Raw genomic sequence first — 15171 nt, 5'->3', positions numbered from 1 at the left:
GATTTACTCATTTACCCAAGATTACGTACGACGAATGTTCATCGTGAGAGGAGACCCTGACCAAAAATGGTTTCAAACTGAGATAAGAGAAAGAAGCCGACCGCAACTGAACTCCAACTACGGCTGCTAATCAACATACATAGCGATACAAAAATAGGTGCCCAGACTGCCCCGCTCAATATGCAAGTTCTACCCTTGACATCATTCTTATTGAAGAGAAGAGTTGGAATCCAGTACGTTTGGCGACCATAATAACAGGCTGTTTTCGTGGTAAGGGAAGGGAAAAATGCGCCTTGCCGCAGCTTTTGTTTTCTGTCGGCGCTTCGCCATAAACCCTGCAACAACCACTCGTCAAATTGGGGCGGAGGCGGCGCTGCCAAGGCCGCACCAATGGTATGCAGCCAACAACCGTCTCTTACCTAGAATAGCCAGTTAGACACAAGACTTCATGCAACTGGAATATCCAACATGACGCGTCGAATGAAATCGTGGCCACAAGTTAGTAGGAAGCTGGAATCTTCCACGAGAAATGAAATAGAAATACCGAAGCTCTTCCGGTTTCTTCTTATCCCTTTCTCTCCTATGTCAAGTTTGAGTCTTCACTCTGTTGGGAATTGATCAATATGGCGGATTTGATACAGTTGAAGACAAGATTCGAAACGGTGAGGGTTACTGAAGACAGCAAGGACAAGATTATCGAGGTGTGCTCAGTACATATGGCCCCCGGCTGAACTCCACTAACTGATCTTTTGTATGCAGGACCTCCTGTGCTGTGTTGAACGCCTCCAAAATGATCTTCAACGAGAGAAAAATGATTACCAAGACCAGAAAAAGTTGGTCGAAATGTATAGGAAAGATGTCAAGAACATAGAGAGTGAGCTGAGAGAAAAGACTGATAAGGAAGTATGCTCGGCGATTGATCTTATCTACCAGTACAAATATGTTGTTGACCACATGATAACAGGCAAAAATGAGATTTGCATCAGTACTTGTGGATGGTGACCATATGAACGTGAGTACATCGTCTATTCTTGGTACCTAGCTAACAATGTATAATCGTAGTTCTTGAACGAGTTCGTTCGAGACGGACGAACAGGCGGTGGTTCCGCAGCAAAGGCTCTCATGGAAGCTGTACGGAATCATGTCCGAAAGGTTGCACCCGATGTCGACGCCAACATTCAGTACAAGATTCGGGTGTTTGCGAATGTGGCTGGCTTAGCAAAGACGTATCGTAATACGGAAGTCTTGAGCTCAGAATATGCCTTGGGATCCTTCATCCAAGGATTCAACATGGAAAATCCTCTGTGCGACTTTGTGGATGCTGGCAACGGGAAGGAATGCTCCGATGTGAAGATCCGAGGTGATTTTACGATGTTTCTTATCTCCAGCGTTGCGGGCATTTGCTAATTAGACTTGTAGCTCTCTTTGAACACTACTTTGACGACGTACATTGCCAGCACATCGTCTTCTGTGGATCTGCAGACAATGGTTATGCGCGTGTATTGGGGCCCTACCGTGGATCCAAGCGTATTTCCATGGTGGAGGGTCCACCATTCGGTCGCGAACTAAGAGAGCTGGTACCTGACTTCGAGACGACATCGTTCCCCGGTGTTTTTCGATCAAGCCAGCTGTCTAGAAGGGTTTCGTTCGGTGGTACAATTACCCCGCCGGCAATCACACCACCGCGAACACCCACTGAAAACTACGCCTCTGTGGCAAGAGCAGCACCTGCAGTACCAGGGTTACCTGTGGACAACTCCACACCTGCAAATTTACCTATGAGAGCGACCAGAGCTAGCATTTCTAGGCTGGTTGTCTGTAGGAATGCTAACGGAGAACGGGTTGATAGCCCTTTGCACTATTCCACGAAGGGAAAACTTGAGGTTCTCAAGCAGCAAAAGTTCTGCAATCAGTTTCATATATTGGGAACCTGTTCATATGAAGAAAGAGGCTGTACTCATAAGCATGAGCCAAGGCTTGATGAGCGAGATGTGATTAATTTGATGTGTGTCGCTCGCCTGTCTGCCTGTCCGAGGGGCTTGCGATGTGATGATCAAAGTTGTGTGCAGGGTCATCGGTGTCCAAAAGATTGTACAATTCCGACTTGCAAGTTCCCCCACGGTGTTGACACCAGAATTGTGAGCCCAGCTTGATATACTGAGCTATCGGTGTTTCAGTTCGTCGTTTCAGTTTGTCACTTTTAGTTCATTTTGGCCAAATATTCTAATATCAATCCTCGTATGCTAGTTGACAATGGAAGGTAGATTGCTTACAAGATCGTGCTACATGGTAGCTAGCATGATAGCAGACCAGTTTTCAGATAGATAGCAATTGAAAATCTCAACAAGCAGCATCGTCATACCACAGGCCACCACTTATTGTACGTTAAACTACAATGGCTCCACAATTTTCAACCCTTTCAACAACATTTATTATAGCATTGTTTTTGCTAGTTATTATTATTATTATAATTCAAATCAAAATTCCAACATACCAATAAGCGAGCCGTCCTTGGTAAAGAATGTGGTCGACCATCCACCAGTCGGAGTCCAGCAGTCAGAATATGGAGAGACTATTGAAAGTACTCTTCCAAGGTTGCCATGTGTCGTGGGCGAAGGTTGAAGTACTTGTACTTCTCTTACTGGACACAGATTGTGTTTCCGAACACCTTATTGGCTTTAGCACTTTTTCCTTGCACGTCTGAATGAAAATAAAGAAGAGCTTACATCGACCTTGATTCCCTTCGTGCAGCAAAGGGAACTACCGTGCGTGCATTTGCCATCCCCCGGAGCTAATATTGATGTCAGCAGAAGTGCTATCAGATATGGATATCAGACAGAACAAAAATCTCACCCTTCTGGCAGAAGACTCCGATGTTATTGCCCAGGACGATAGAGCAGCACAATTGATTACCGGGAGGGCACTTAGGCGGGGGAGGAGGGGGAGGAGGGGGCGGGGGAGGGGGCTTGGCTCGCGCATCAACTTCAAACTCCCTAGCTTCAAACTCCTCAGCTGGAAGAGCGGCGGCCATTCCAGCGATGGCGAAGAGAGCAAGGAAGTTCTTCAAGAGCATGTTGAAGGTTGGTTGGAGAGTGAAGTCTTTCTTTGTATTGTTGTAGTCAGTGAAGTGTGAGTTGGAATGGGACAAACACTGGCGGAAATCTTGAGTCTTTAAGTAGTTTTCCTCCCACCTCACAAGCTGTGTGATAGGAATTCTTGCCAGATGTTGGTGGCCATCAATGAATCATTGATCTGCTGCTGCTGGTCGGTCTAGATCAAACTCAGACAGATGATCCTATCACCTCTAGGTGTCCAACTGTAGAGGTAATCTTAGAGAATACCCGTAGGAACGCTTGCATTGACGTCCCGTTCGTGGGGGGAATACGAAGATTAACCTACGGTCCATGCGAACATTGGATCTAGATCAGTGGTCAGAAGGTTGAAGTTGAAGAAAGCTTTCATTTGGTCGAGCGTCCCGCCGTGATGATGATTGTGGTACCAGTGTGTACACCCCGTACTCAGGTCTGGATTCAAGATGTCGGCAGATAACACTCCAGTCAATAGTCTGTCTAGAACTCAGAGCCATCAAAAGATCCAAATGCGGAGATAACGAGGGGAAAGCCAATGTAGATCCATGGGTGAAGAGTTCAATTGAACAGCAAAACCCCAACCTAGTATAGATTATATTCAGCCAGAGAAAGTATCCGACGGTAAATTAACTTTAAAGTGGATAACTGAATGCTAACCAAATGAGGCCGCTTCGACTGGTTGTTTCGGTGAGGCTCTAGGGATCGAGGCTTTTTAGATCCATAAAGAGCTTGTTGAGCTTTATTGAACAAAAGTTATACTTAGAGGAAGCCTGAGCTCTCTCCCACTCTCTCTCTGCTCCACTCCATTCATCCCATTACAAGTGACTATTAAGAGCTGAACTCTACAAAAATCTAGGAACCTTGGCATCATCAAATAACCTAATTCGGCCGCCACTTACGATCCCGCATCTCGTATCCGCGCCTAGGTACGGGCGTGCCGGACAAGAAATAGAGCCGACCAATAAGTCCTGTAAGTCAAAAGTTCTCGAGATAGATGAGTTCGTGCCGATTACTTCAGCAGCCATGGGTCCCAGCTTCAGGTTCACGTTTCGAAAATGCCCAAGATATGTTTTCCAGCACGAATAAGGTTATCTAATCAACCACGGTACCAAGTAACTTGACCACTCCCACGGGAACCGGTTCGTACCCCGGGTTTGGAACCTGTCATTGCACCAGAATACGACAGCCTAGACCAATCGACCGAGCACCGGAGTTTTCTACCGGCATCTGCCAAGCAAACATGTTAGACTGCTAGTCAATGACAAGATCTGATGGTTCCCAGTGGGGGTCTTGGCGATCGATTGTCCAGGCCAGACCAGTTCTGCGGCTCCACCAGGGCGGAAAGTGGTTCGTGCACCACGTAAAGCCCCACCACGCCGTTCTTGTCCTGAGGCAGGCTGTTCAGCCCGACTCCCAGAAAAGGCCTGTTAGGGAACCACCGATCGAACGCCGCATTTGTCTATTTTACACGAATCTAGATGAGCCATGTGGTTATTTCCCTGAAGTTCCAGGTTTCAAAGTCATGCTCTTTACTGCGTGGGCAAAAGTGGGTCATTCCCCACAGCGGCCATAGTACTCTTGAGTGCCAAGTCATTCCATGTCGCCAAGAGTAAGTAAAGATGTCCACGGAGTATGCAGAGATTATTGAGAAAGAAAAAAAAATCCAATCAATCATTTCATTGACAAGGCAAAATGTCTGGGATCTCCGGCTTGGGAACCGACAGTCCTTCTTTCCCTCATCAAGAATCAATTGGTTCCTTATGGTGTTCTCACCGAGTGCGAACAATCTAGATGCTAAGGTTTCATTACTCTACATATCTTCCAAAATACCAAATTTGCTCGCGCAGCATGGCTAAAAGATTGCCCATGGCTGAGACCAGCCACAGCAGACAAACTTTGTGACAACCAGACATACAAAACTTGCTGCATAACTGGCGGCCGCAAAGGAGATCAAACCTTTATATTCGCCACCACACGCAGTTAGGATCTGGCCGGCTATTGGAATCCCAGTGAGAGTACTTTTTGCGTCAGTGATTTCGTATGCGCAAGGCGAAGCTTTCAAGGACAGAGAAATAGAGACATTGTTTCTCTTCTTTACATACCTTATACTGACAATAACGTAGGCTGTAGCATAGTAGCGGCCATACTGTTCAAGTTTGCATAGTTGCCCAATGCACACTGGGGCCAAACTTACATTACTGCCACTGGTGAATCCAAATAGCAATGCAAAGACCGTGATCACAGCTTTACTAGACCCGGCCGGGATCCACAGACAGGTAACACAGAGCAGACAGCCAAATATAGTGATGATCAAAGTATTGAATCGACCAATGCGATCAGCACAGTAACCCGGGATCCACCGACCAAAGACCGAGCCCGCATTGACCAAGGACAGCAACAAAAAGGAAAACTGCGAAGATTGCCCATGGAGCAGGGCGTAAGATGTCAAATAAGTAAGAGGGACAAACAAGCCCCACTCCATAAAGAATATTCCCATACTCGCGAGCATGAGCGTACCATTACAGAACAAAGAGAGGTCAGGAAGCATTGCTCTTACACCCGTTGTTCTAGGCGGAAGCCTAGATCGAATAAGCATTATAGCAATACTGAAAGCGACCAAGTCCACAAGCGCAATAACGCGTGTGGCCCATGCAAATCCGATCCGACTCGCCACGCTTTGGAAAAGCAGTGGAAATACCACGCCACCGCACGACGCACCAGAAGATGCAACGCCCGTTGCAAGGCCTCGTCTTCGACGGAAGTAATGCGCGACAATAGAAATTGCGGGGTTGAAAGCAAGTGACACACTGACACCTCCCAGAACTCCGAAGACTAGCATGAAATGCCAGTAACGGGTGCAGAATCCTATTAGGATCATTGATAGGACGGTCCCGATCCCACCGCAGGTGACGAGAATACGAGGGCCCTTCGCGTCGAATATTGGGCCGACCTGAATCCCGCAGAAGAAAGCGAGAAACGAGAAAACGCCGAGGATCCACCCAATTTTGCCGAATGAATATTCCCGTAATTGATGCTCTTCCAGGTAGGTTTGGAAGATTCCTAGACTGTTCATCATTCCGATGGTGCTGAAGCTGGCCATCCAGCTTCCAAGGACAACACTCCAGGCGTTCCATCCTCCCTCGGGATAGAAGTCGGGATCGCTTTCATGCGACTGCGGTGTGGAATCTCCCTCGTCTGAAGAATCGGAAGACTGATCCCTAGGCGCATCGTATTCGGAAACCTCTTGATTCTCAACTTTCTCCGAGAGTGAGAGATTCCGAGTCAAATGATGGCTGGCGTTTGATTTGTATTCGTTGTTGATTGAAGGGTCCGGAGACATGTCGGGGTAAGGCATATGATGAACTCAATTGGCCTTTCTTCCTCTTCTAAATACAAATAACCAAATAGAATCAAATTTCCGTAGCCACTTGCTTTAATTTCAATTTACTTTGAAGAACGTGGGGCATGACAATCTCGAATAAGTTATTGTCGGCCATTCCGACGAGGGCGGGGCACGCCAAAATGCTGGTTCAATCATAGACTCCACCCACATCTGGTGATGGGCGCCTGTACGTTGGTCGGGGGTGTCGGGTCAGTATGCAGTGACTGTACTTATTTTAGTGCTCATAATCTCAAAAGATCACCACTTGCGCCTACCAGATTTGAGCCGGCAAGAGGTGCTCTAAGTCGCTTACTTAAATGAAACGAAATTGAAGCCTAAGATGGAGGCATATTTTGATTTTGACAATGATGAGTTGAGAATTCAAGAGCTAAGTATTGCACCCGTGCCTCATGGGTCATTGAATTGTCTGTAGTCTTCAACAAGAGGCTTTATGATATATTGAAACACTGCGGCCTGGAATTCCTCATTCTCAATGTTCACTTCACGAGTCTTGGTCCAAATTAGGCACTGCTGAACAACGTCCCCGTAATTTGGGCCACACTCGCAGCAAACATCATATATCCAACTTCTGACCTGTTCAAACTGTGCGGTAGACCCATCTTGGCCTCCATCGCCGGGGGTATGAAGGGAGGTGATTGTGCGGCCAAGTGAAAGCTCAATCAAAACTAGCCCCAAAGGGAAAAGAATATCATTGTATCCTGCCCCGGAGAGGGAATAACCTTCAAACTCTGTGTAATCAGATAATTTTCGAGCTATAACAGGGGTCTGAATCGACTTTTCGAGATTCGTGGAGGTAATATTTCCGGTAAAAATGATATTGCGAGACGACCACCGGGATGGAAGCCAGCTGCCGTGACATTCAAGAACGGTACTCGCCAGTTTCGCTGCTAGAAACCGACGATCCCGTTTGGGAAATATGAAAGGTGTGCGGAAGTTTCCAGAGATCGTCAGTGATGCTAGAAGCAAGTCTTCAAGTGAGTGCACTTCGAACTTTCCAGCTCCCGCTTTCAAAACTTGGAAATTATGGGTATAGTTCCCGTCAGATAAATAACCAATGGGTAGTCCTTGGTCGGTGGGAGTCAAACAGCCATAAATTGCTTCACATATGTTTGAGATTTGGGAGGAAGGGGCATTGCTGGATGTGCCAGGGGTCGCATAGATGGTTGAATTGGCTGGCGGTGGAGCAGAGCGTAAAGTACGCGATCGCGTCATAATTGGCGGGGGTAAATTGACACTTGTAGAACAATTTTCCGCTGTCTTTGCTTGTATCTCGTGCCATTTAGTAGAAGCTGTGGTGGTTGGAGACGTCATGAAAACCAAACGAACCCCGTCCGGTTCCAACCGCTCGCAAACGTTGATATCCTTGTTGAGAAAAAAATGAAGAGTGTGGGTGTCAAAACAAGCACATTGCCAATATGCTTTGTTCATTATTGCCTCGTAAAGGCTAGCTGTTGTTTGCCGAATTGCTTTGTACCTTCTCGTCGATTCTTTCGATCTGGTCTTAAGTCTTCGCTGCGTACTTCGGGTCACAGACTGCTCGACAAGCGTTCTGATGATGTTGTTCATATACTCCAAATCTTGAAAAAGCTCTTTACATATATTTTTCGAAAATATATCCTTGATTCTTTGAAATCCTTGGGATGCACCGAAAGGCTGAGTTTTTGTGGTCTGGAAAGGTCTTGTCAGCTCTATGTGTTTAGGAAACCCCACCAAACGACTGTGATAAGTAGGCCAACTCACTGCCGTACCCAAAGAGAGCCCCATTTTGATTGCAAGTTCCTCTAAGACGTGGGACACCTGGCTCATGATGTCACAGAATGGTGTATAGCTCCGGCCTAGCCTTTGTTTAAGATCTCTCTGAAGGATTGGATCCGCCCACAGTGGATCCTGCGTATCTGCCAGGAGTATCGAAATCTGATACTCTGGAACAACATCTTCCAAAATTGTTTCCAGACAATTAAGCAGGATTGCATGCTGTCCGCCGAGCATCGCTGCGTGTTCATCTAGATACCGGCGATATCTCTTGGTTCGGAAGGACTTGATCGTTTCCACACCCTGGACATAGCTATCAAGCTGATTTATAATGAGTGGAAGGATGGCTAGGACCAATCCAGTAGTCTCAATACCTGTAACCATGTTGTCTTTTCCTTTTCAACGCAACTATTGGGGTATCGAAGTAGTTATATGAATTTGTGTTGATACTTGGCCAATTCACTGACCCCGCCTTGAAATTCGGCCCAACCAGAGCCTCAAACATACCAGCTGACAAGAGCGGGGTAACAATGTCTTTTCAGAGGGTTTTACCATTTTTCTTCAGAAATTGTAAGGTCAGTATAGAACATGGATACCCAAAATACATTATCATCTGAGGTCGGGATATGCCAAGGCCAATTTGAATGCATTTTAGAGTCCGGAATTCTACAAAGATTCCAGTCGGAAGTCAGACTTTCGCAATGGAAAGATGAACTTGGACGGTTCCGGGTTTGGGTATCGAACATAGGTGCTCACCAGACATGTCAATCCTCTTTGGAGTACCGATTGCGGGATGCATCCCACATTACAAGTCAAGTAATGAGGCAGCTCGGCCGGCTCCGTCGTTTATTTATGGACTTGCAAGATCTTGCAGAGGTGGCATCCGACATAGCGATGGCAGAAAGTGAACTCGAAGTTGATCCGGCAGAAGAAGTCCATCTTATCTACTCTGATATGCTTCAGGTAATTACCCAACTTTACGAAATGTCTATACTTATTCGGTGCCCATCTTCGCATGACCGCTTACAGCAAATCAAAATCTCCGATTACTCCAACTTTGAACCTAATGATCGACAGCACGTCTATGCCAAATTTCCTTATGCAGATCATGGTATTTTGAATCGACTCGGAGTTGCCATCTCCAAGCGGCGAGCACTGTTGAAGTACCGCGAAAGGCATCGCCAGAAGTTCGGATATGGGGCTGCCGGGGAAGGCAAAAGGGCATCAGCTCCTTCGGAGACCATGGAAACTGAGTACAAAGACCCAAATTTGTACTCTTGGGGTGCACAATCAGAATCGCAGCAATCTATGACATCGTACGGAATATCGACAATGGAGGGTGATCGAGAGATTGCCCAACTCAACCCGCCAGAAGATGCCATGGCCGGCCAGCCCTTTGAATGCGAGTTATGCTATCATATTGTACAAATCAGTGACAGAAAATCCTGGTTGCGCCATATATACAGTGACTTACTGCCCTATGTGTGCACATTCCCACGCTGCAAGACCCCTGATCGGCTCTATGAAAGAAGGCACCAATGGGTGGAACATGTTAAATTTCACCACCAGCCTTCATTTGATCTCCCACTCGATACAGATGCCCGCTGTCATCTATGTCAGAGATTACTTACTCGAGGTACTGCCTTTGATCGACACCTTTCAAGGCATTTGGAGAATCTGTCTCTCTTCGCCGTTCCACGAAGCTTATTTGAACCCCACAGGTGGGGTGTGCCGGAATTAGAGATCGAAGAAGAACCATCGCTTTCTTCCCTAGAGGAGGTTCATGCTGAAGTCGATATAGTAGGTGGTCATTACTCATGAGTTTTGCTTAATACTCACGTGCTGTCTTGAAGGAAGAAAGCAACATAGAGCTCGATGCGAACCGAGATATTGGACAAAACAATCAGGAAGGAGGTCAAGCACACCAACAACCAGACATAGTAGATAATTGGATCGGCTCAACTCATATATTTCAGGGGATGACAGGTATGAGGGGGGTTTGGCTATGTGTAAGTCCTTTCAAAGATAGGATGATATATTTTTCACTAACTTAAGATTAGTGTTGTTGCGGCGAAGCGTGTCATGAGGCTTTAAGCCCAGAAAGATGTGCTACGTGTAATCATACCCGTTGCCACACTTGCGGAGGAGTATAATATATGCATAAAATTAGGTATTTTTGAAGCGATGCAGACATCAAAGAAAGGATTTGGGGCTTTCACCCCTGAGGAGATAGCTTACGGCCATAGAAACAAGTTTGCTCGCCTGTCCAAAGCCCTAGTAGACCTCGGGACCGTAGCTTGACATATGTCAGCACGCGGTGCTGGCTAAGGATCAGAGGAGAAATGGAAGCACAGGCTGACAGCTTGCTACTACATGGAGAAATCCGATGGTATTGTGGCTGAATAGAGGAATGAAGGGGATAACAAGGGGAAGAAGCGCCGATCTACCTACAGGACTCGCTCAATTGATCTCCAGGCTCTGACAACATACTCAGAAACTGTGTGAGGCCAATACCATTCAGCCTTGTATGCCGAGTGCCACACTCTTGGATTGAAACGTTGGACGGATTTCTGGGCGTAGGTAACTCGCGGATCATGTGCCGAGAGAGAACCGCCAAGTAGCAGTACGACTATATTGATGCGGTCCAAAATATGCCTTTATCTTCACAAAAGACCTTGGAAGCTATCTTTACGTCTTTTGGTGCTTTCAACTTTCTTGACGGATGCCGTCTTGAAGCATTCGGTTTCTTTCCTTCGGCGTTTTCTCTTCCTTCAACCCCGCACACCCAACCCGATAAATCTATCAGCGCCATTTCGTCGACTTTCTTCACCTAGCCCTTTCACATCATAGTGTGAATAGACAACGAGCCACGCAATTTTCTTCTCATTCTCTATTACACGCTTTATCTACTCATCTCGTACATTGGGCACTATTCCGGTGAGCTAACGAAGTGAGAGAATAATGACTATATTGGTCGCTTTTACGGCGCAGAATAAACAAATCAGATTGTCTCAAGTTCACTACTTCGCGCCTTTTTACCACGAAGCCCTTGAGATGTTGAGCTACTCAATGCGGGTTCTCTGGTTATCATGATCGAAACAAACAGTATACAGATGGCATGATGCATGCATCGAGATTCGGCCCCGGAAGCTAGACGGGTTGCATGTGTTACTTGATGTTGGAAGCTATGAGTCTACAACATTACAACTGATTGAGGTCTAGGATTGACTTCTGGATCTCGCGAGGGAGCGATGGCAGGCTAGACAGCTTCTTCGCCTTGCTTCTTTTACATTTGTGTGATAGTGTTCTATCCGTCTCACTGAATAATTTGATGATCATATAAAGTGGGAGGAATGAGACAAATGAGAGCGGCTAGAGGGTTTTCCTTGCGGTGACAGCTCGCTTGGGAGGTATATCAATAGTGCTATGCTAAATTGAAGATAAATTCCACTGGGTATTCTTAATCTTCACCGCATATCCAAACATATCCAAATATGTCCTATCAATAACCTACAGCAGGTACCATATATACTTTAAGCTTGGCCGAGACAGTCTGAACCATCCCCTGTATCTTCTTCGCAGAAGAGAACTTCGTCGAAAAAGCCTCCAGAAGTTCAACAACCAGCTCCAGATCATCAATCGCCCTCGCATGATCCAAAACCAACGAAATGTCGTCCGTCTGGGCAGTAGAAGTATACATAAGAGACAAAGCCGAGTTAAAGATAGCCACAAGATTTAGCCAATTATACGCAAAACGACGTTGTCTATGCATATTAATAGCCTGCCGTATTGCCATCCCTGACGCCTCAGCCAAGATCTTCATTTTCGCAAGATCCAAGCTGGGGCTCAAAGGGGAGGGACGGTAGAGCATGATGACGTGAGTATAATAGTTCAGGTCAAACCAGCTTGTACACAAATGCGGGACCTTTGATTGAAGATCTGGCAGAGGGAATGGCATGCTGCGACGCCAGTCGAGCAAGCGTTTGTGGAGGGATTGGAGCGTTTCTTCTCGGGCTTCGGGACTTTGTTGTCGGCTAAATTTTGGAGAATGGACCTGAGTGCCGATGTCGCTGGCGATTCTTCTGAGTGCTAGGATGTGGAGTGGGACGGCCATTGTGGATGGCTCGAGATTTATCGTAGAGGTTATCCCGTCCGGTTTGATGTTTTCGTCGTCGACGTCGGAAAAGGGCTAAATTGAATTAGTAAGGGTTCCTCAATTTTGGAATATGGCTCGGACCTCCACAGTAATATCATCATCCTGGATTGCGAAAGGGCGACCAAGCGCTAATGACACAACGCTGGGAATAGTGTCAGTTGCGGGTAAATCCGAATGAAGGATAGCTAGACATACCGGTCCATCATGTAGAGACAAAAGAATATTCGCTTTTGTTGCTCTGCTGCATCTACAGCCAGGGATTGATATACTTCTGCTGTATGGAGACCCATTCCGGTTGCCATTCGAGCAGCAACCCCTACTAAAAACCAAGTGTCTATCGATTATTAGAGATGAGATAACAAGAGTACCCGTGAGCCTTCACACATACTGGGTCCAATCTTATTGAAAAATGAATATGACACTTGAAGCATCAAAACTTCTAGGCCAGCCTGTTTCATGATGCATCAGTAACAGTATCTTGTCCAGATTCATAGGCTTCAATTCTCACCAAATCCCCACATCCCATAGCTGACTCAAAATAAGTCATCGCCTTGTTAAAAAACTGAACTGATTCAGTCTCATCCATCAAGGAGACAGAGCAGTAAGTTGTAGACCCTATTGCTAAAACCATCCAGATTCTAAATTGCCAGAGTGGAGACTGAGCAAGTGGATCCAGTGGATCGGCATATGTTCCCCACAATACAGCCTCGAATTCGCCTTTCCTAATCATCGGGTATAGAGTGTGAGAATGAGCAAAATAAAATTCCAAAATATAGCTGATATGCGAAGCATCCAGTAATGAGAGAGCCATTGAGTCTTCAAAGTCCTCGGCGGTGTTGCCCAATAAGGAATTCAAAGGTAGCGGACTGGCTAATGAAGGATGCATTTCGAAAAATATTGGATTCAAATTTGAGGATGTATCTGGTTCGGACTCGTGGCTCTGTTGGTTGTCGTCGCTTTCTCCATCAAACACGAATCCATCTTGATCTGGTGATAAACGCTGGAGAACTGTCTGAGTGAGTTTGGCCAATGACAACCCAGAGGAAGATCCTAGATATCGTTCGGCTGCGGCTTCTAGCGAGAGTAGCCTGAGCTCTTCGGCGAGGCTGTCTGTTCGTGGGGCGGAGACACGCGTCTTGTTGGGTGAAACAGGTAAAGGGTCGAAATTTAGAACCGGATTCGCATCGCATGGTAGTGTGGGGGAATGATTTGTGACGCTGTCGGAATGCAAGAAGGCGGTGCCCAGATCACTCAAATGAGCTTCTGTATCGTGATCCCAAGCATATGCCGATGGCTCATTGTGGGATGCTTGGGTTGTTAGAGCGGATGCGAGTCTCTGCTCAAGGTCCTTGACTCGTCGTTCTAACTGCCGTACGTAACTATTTGAATCAGTCTTCTTTTACTCTAAGACCATTTGAGATTGAGTCATACGCGATAGGGTATGAAGCTACTTGAGCTTCGTCGTCGAGGAAGCTACACGCGACTTTGGCATGTTGACACGCGTGGCACTGTGGCAGGGTCTTGTCACAACGTTTCTTTCTTCGGTGGCACCGCTTGCATGAGTTTTCAGATCGTGCGGCTGGCTCCAGCATCATTTTTGGCATGAGGCGAGACAGTGAGAGGCAGGAAGATAGTGGGGAAGTTGAAGATAAGGCTCAGATTCATTAGATTAGCAATTGCCGTTTTCGCCTTGGCGGTTTGGCGTCAGATCTGCACTACCTGCACTAATATGATTGGAAATAACCAGAGGCAACTCTTTCAGATTCTCTCTATTCTCTCAATACTCCTCATTCCCACATAAAGCTTGATGTGATGCGTGACACCTCTCCAGTGCATATCTGGAAGACCTGCCCTTCCTGGTCTCGTGCGGGGGAAGGGGATGGGTGTCTAGTAGCCAATGGGATCATGGATATTTATCATGGTGGAGCGTGCCTTATCTGATGTGGAGAAAGATGGATGCAATGCATTTCCATTACATACTGCAAAACCTCTCATCTTGACCTTAGCAACCTAGGTCCCCATATTGCAACAAGCAAGGTTTGAGGGGGATGTTAAATGCCGTTGGAGTAGAGTTGCCTGAATTCACAGGCTAAACAGCTCACAAGTGGTGCTTCGGTCATGCCGCTATCACTAGCCCTTAATCGGGCCATGCGCAACAACTCCAAATGTCGCATCAATTGTATAAAGACCGGTCAGATACAATGACCGCCATATTCTACAGCCAGTGATTTCCCAAAATCAACTTCCTTTTCGACTCCAAAATGTCCTCAAACGGCCAATCCTTCCTTCTAGACCCCGAGAAACAAGCCGGGCCCACCCGATACTCCCACGCACGGGTAGTCCAACCCTCCACCCACCACACCATCTATGTCTCGGGAATTGCCGCCGTCAAGCCAGATGGAACATACGAAGGAGTTGTCGAGAACCCTGACGGGACCTTCACAGCCGATGTGAGAGAACAAACTGCTGCGGTCTTGCGTCGGATCGAAAGCATTATTCAAGGTGCATCCAACGGCAAAGCGAATCTCTATAACATCGTCGACGCGACTGTTTACATTTTGGATATGAAGACCCAGTATACTGGGATGAATGAGGAGTGGAACAAGATTTGGGCGGATCGGGCGAGCGCGCCTAGCCGGGCAACGATCGGAGTTAAGGAGTTGCCGGATCCTCGTTTTATGGTTGAGATTAAGGCTACAGCTATCTTTGAAGCATAAATCTTATCTTCTATCTATCCAAAGATGACAATTTCAGATGGGATGTACCACTGA

The 15171-nt window shown here is 46.7% G+C and overlaps 7 protein-coding genes across 7 annotated transcripts; 3 read left to right on the top strand and 4 right to left on the bottom strand.

Moving 5' to 3' along the window:
- Positions 1-623: 623 nt before the first annotated feature.
- Positions 624-1407, top strand: N7503_011770 (CCCH zinc finger DNA binding protein; the record flags this gene model as incomplete). The annotated part of the gene is made up of 4 exons (XM_057071316.1): positions 624-701; positions 760-903; positions 965-1012; positions 1063-1407. The coding sequence occupies 4 exons, from the start codon at positions 624-626 to the stop codon at positions 1405-1407; spliced, it is 615 nt and encodes a 204-aa protein (XP_056917927.1).
- Positions 1408-2818: 1411 nt separating this feature from the next.
- N7503_011769 (uncharacterized protein) lies at positions 2819-3073 on the bottom strand (the record flags this gene model as incomplete). Its single annotated transcript, XM_057071315.1, has 1 exon — positions 2819-3073. The coding sequence occupies one exon, from the start codon at positions 3071-3073 to the stop codon at positions 2819-2821; it is 255 nt and encodes an 84-aa protein (XP_056917926.1).
- A 1868-nt stretch (positions 3074-4941) lies between these two features.
- Positions 4942-6429, bottom strand: N7503_011768 (MCT family MFS transporter; the record flags this gene model as incomplete). The annotated part of the gene is made up of 1 exon (XM_057071314.1): positions 4942-6429. One exon carries the CDS (start codon positions 6427-6429, stop codon positions 4942-4944), a length of 1488 nt encoding a protein of 495 aa, XP_056917925.1.
- Positions 6430-6879: 450 nt separating this feature from the next.
- N7503_011767 (uncharacterized protein) lies at positions 6880-8628 on the bottom strand (the record flags this gene model as incomplete). The annotated part of the gene is made up of 2 exons (XM_057071313.1): positions 6880-8160; positions 8233-8628. The coding sequence occupies 2 exons, from the start codon at positions 8626-8628 to the stop codon at positions 6880-6882; spliced, it is 1677 nt and encodes a 558-aa protein (XP_056917924.1).
- Positions 8629-9228: 600 nt separating this feature from the next.
- On the top strand, positions 9229-9713 carry N7503_011766 (uncharacterized protein; the record flags this gene model as incomplete). The annotated part of the gene is given in 2 exon segments (XM_057071312.1): positions 9229-9666; positions 9684-9713. The coding sequence occupies 2 exon segments, from the start codon at positions 9229-9231 to the stop codon at positions 9711-9713; spliced, it is 468 nt and encodes a 155-aa protein (XP_056917923.1).
- A 2033-nt stretch (positions 9714-11746) lies between these two features.
- N7503_011765 (Zn(II)2Cys6 transcription factor) lies at positions 11747-13995 on the bottom strand (the record flags this gene model as incomplete). The annotated part of the gene is made up of 6 exons (XM_057071311.1): positions 11747-12433; positions 12482-12542; positions 12596-12734; positions 12789-12849; positions 12909-13779; positions 13832-13995. The coding sequence occupies 6 exons, from the start codon at positions 13993-13995 to the stop codon at positions 11747-11749; spliced, it is 1983 nt and encodes a 660-aa protein (XP_056917922.1).
- Positions 13996-14661: 666 nt separating this feature from the next.
- On the top strand, positions 14662-15117 carry N7503_011764 (RidA family protein; the record flags this gene model as incomplete). The annotated part of the gene is made up of 1 exon (XM_057071310.1): positions 14662-15117. One exon carries the CDS (start codon positions 14662-14664, stop codon positions 15115-15117), a length of 456 nt encoding a protein of 151 aa, XP_056917921.1.
- Positions 15118-15171: the final 54 nt, after the last annotated feature.

This window comes from Penicillium pulvis (assembly GCF_028828015.1).
Source record: "Penicillium pulvis strain IBT 33274 chromosome Unknown scaffold_8_segment0_segment0, whole genome shotgun sequence".
Classification (NCBI taxonomy): domain Eukaryota; kingdom Fungi; phylum Ascomycota; class Eurotiomycetes; order Eurotiales; family Aspergillaceae; genus Penicillium; species Penicillium pulvis.
Note: the sequence above shows the minus strand (reverse complement) of the source record. Positions and strands in the feature narration are given on the sequence as shown.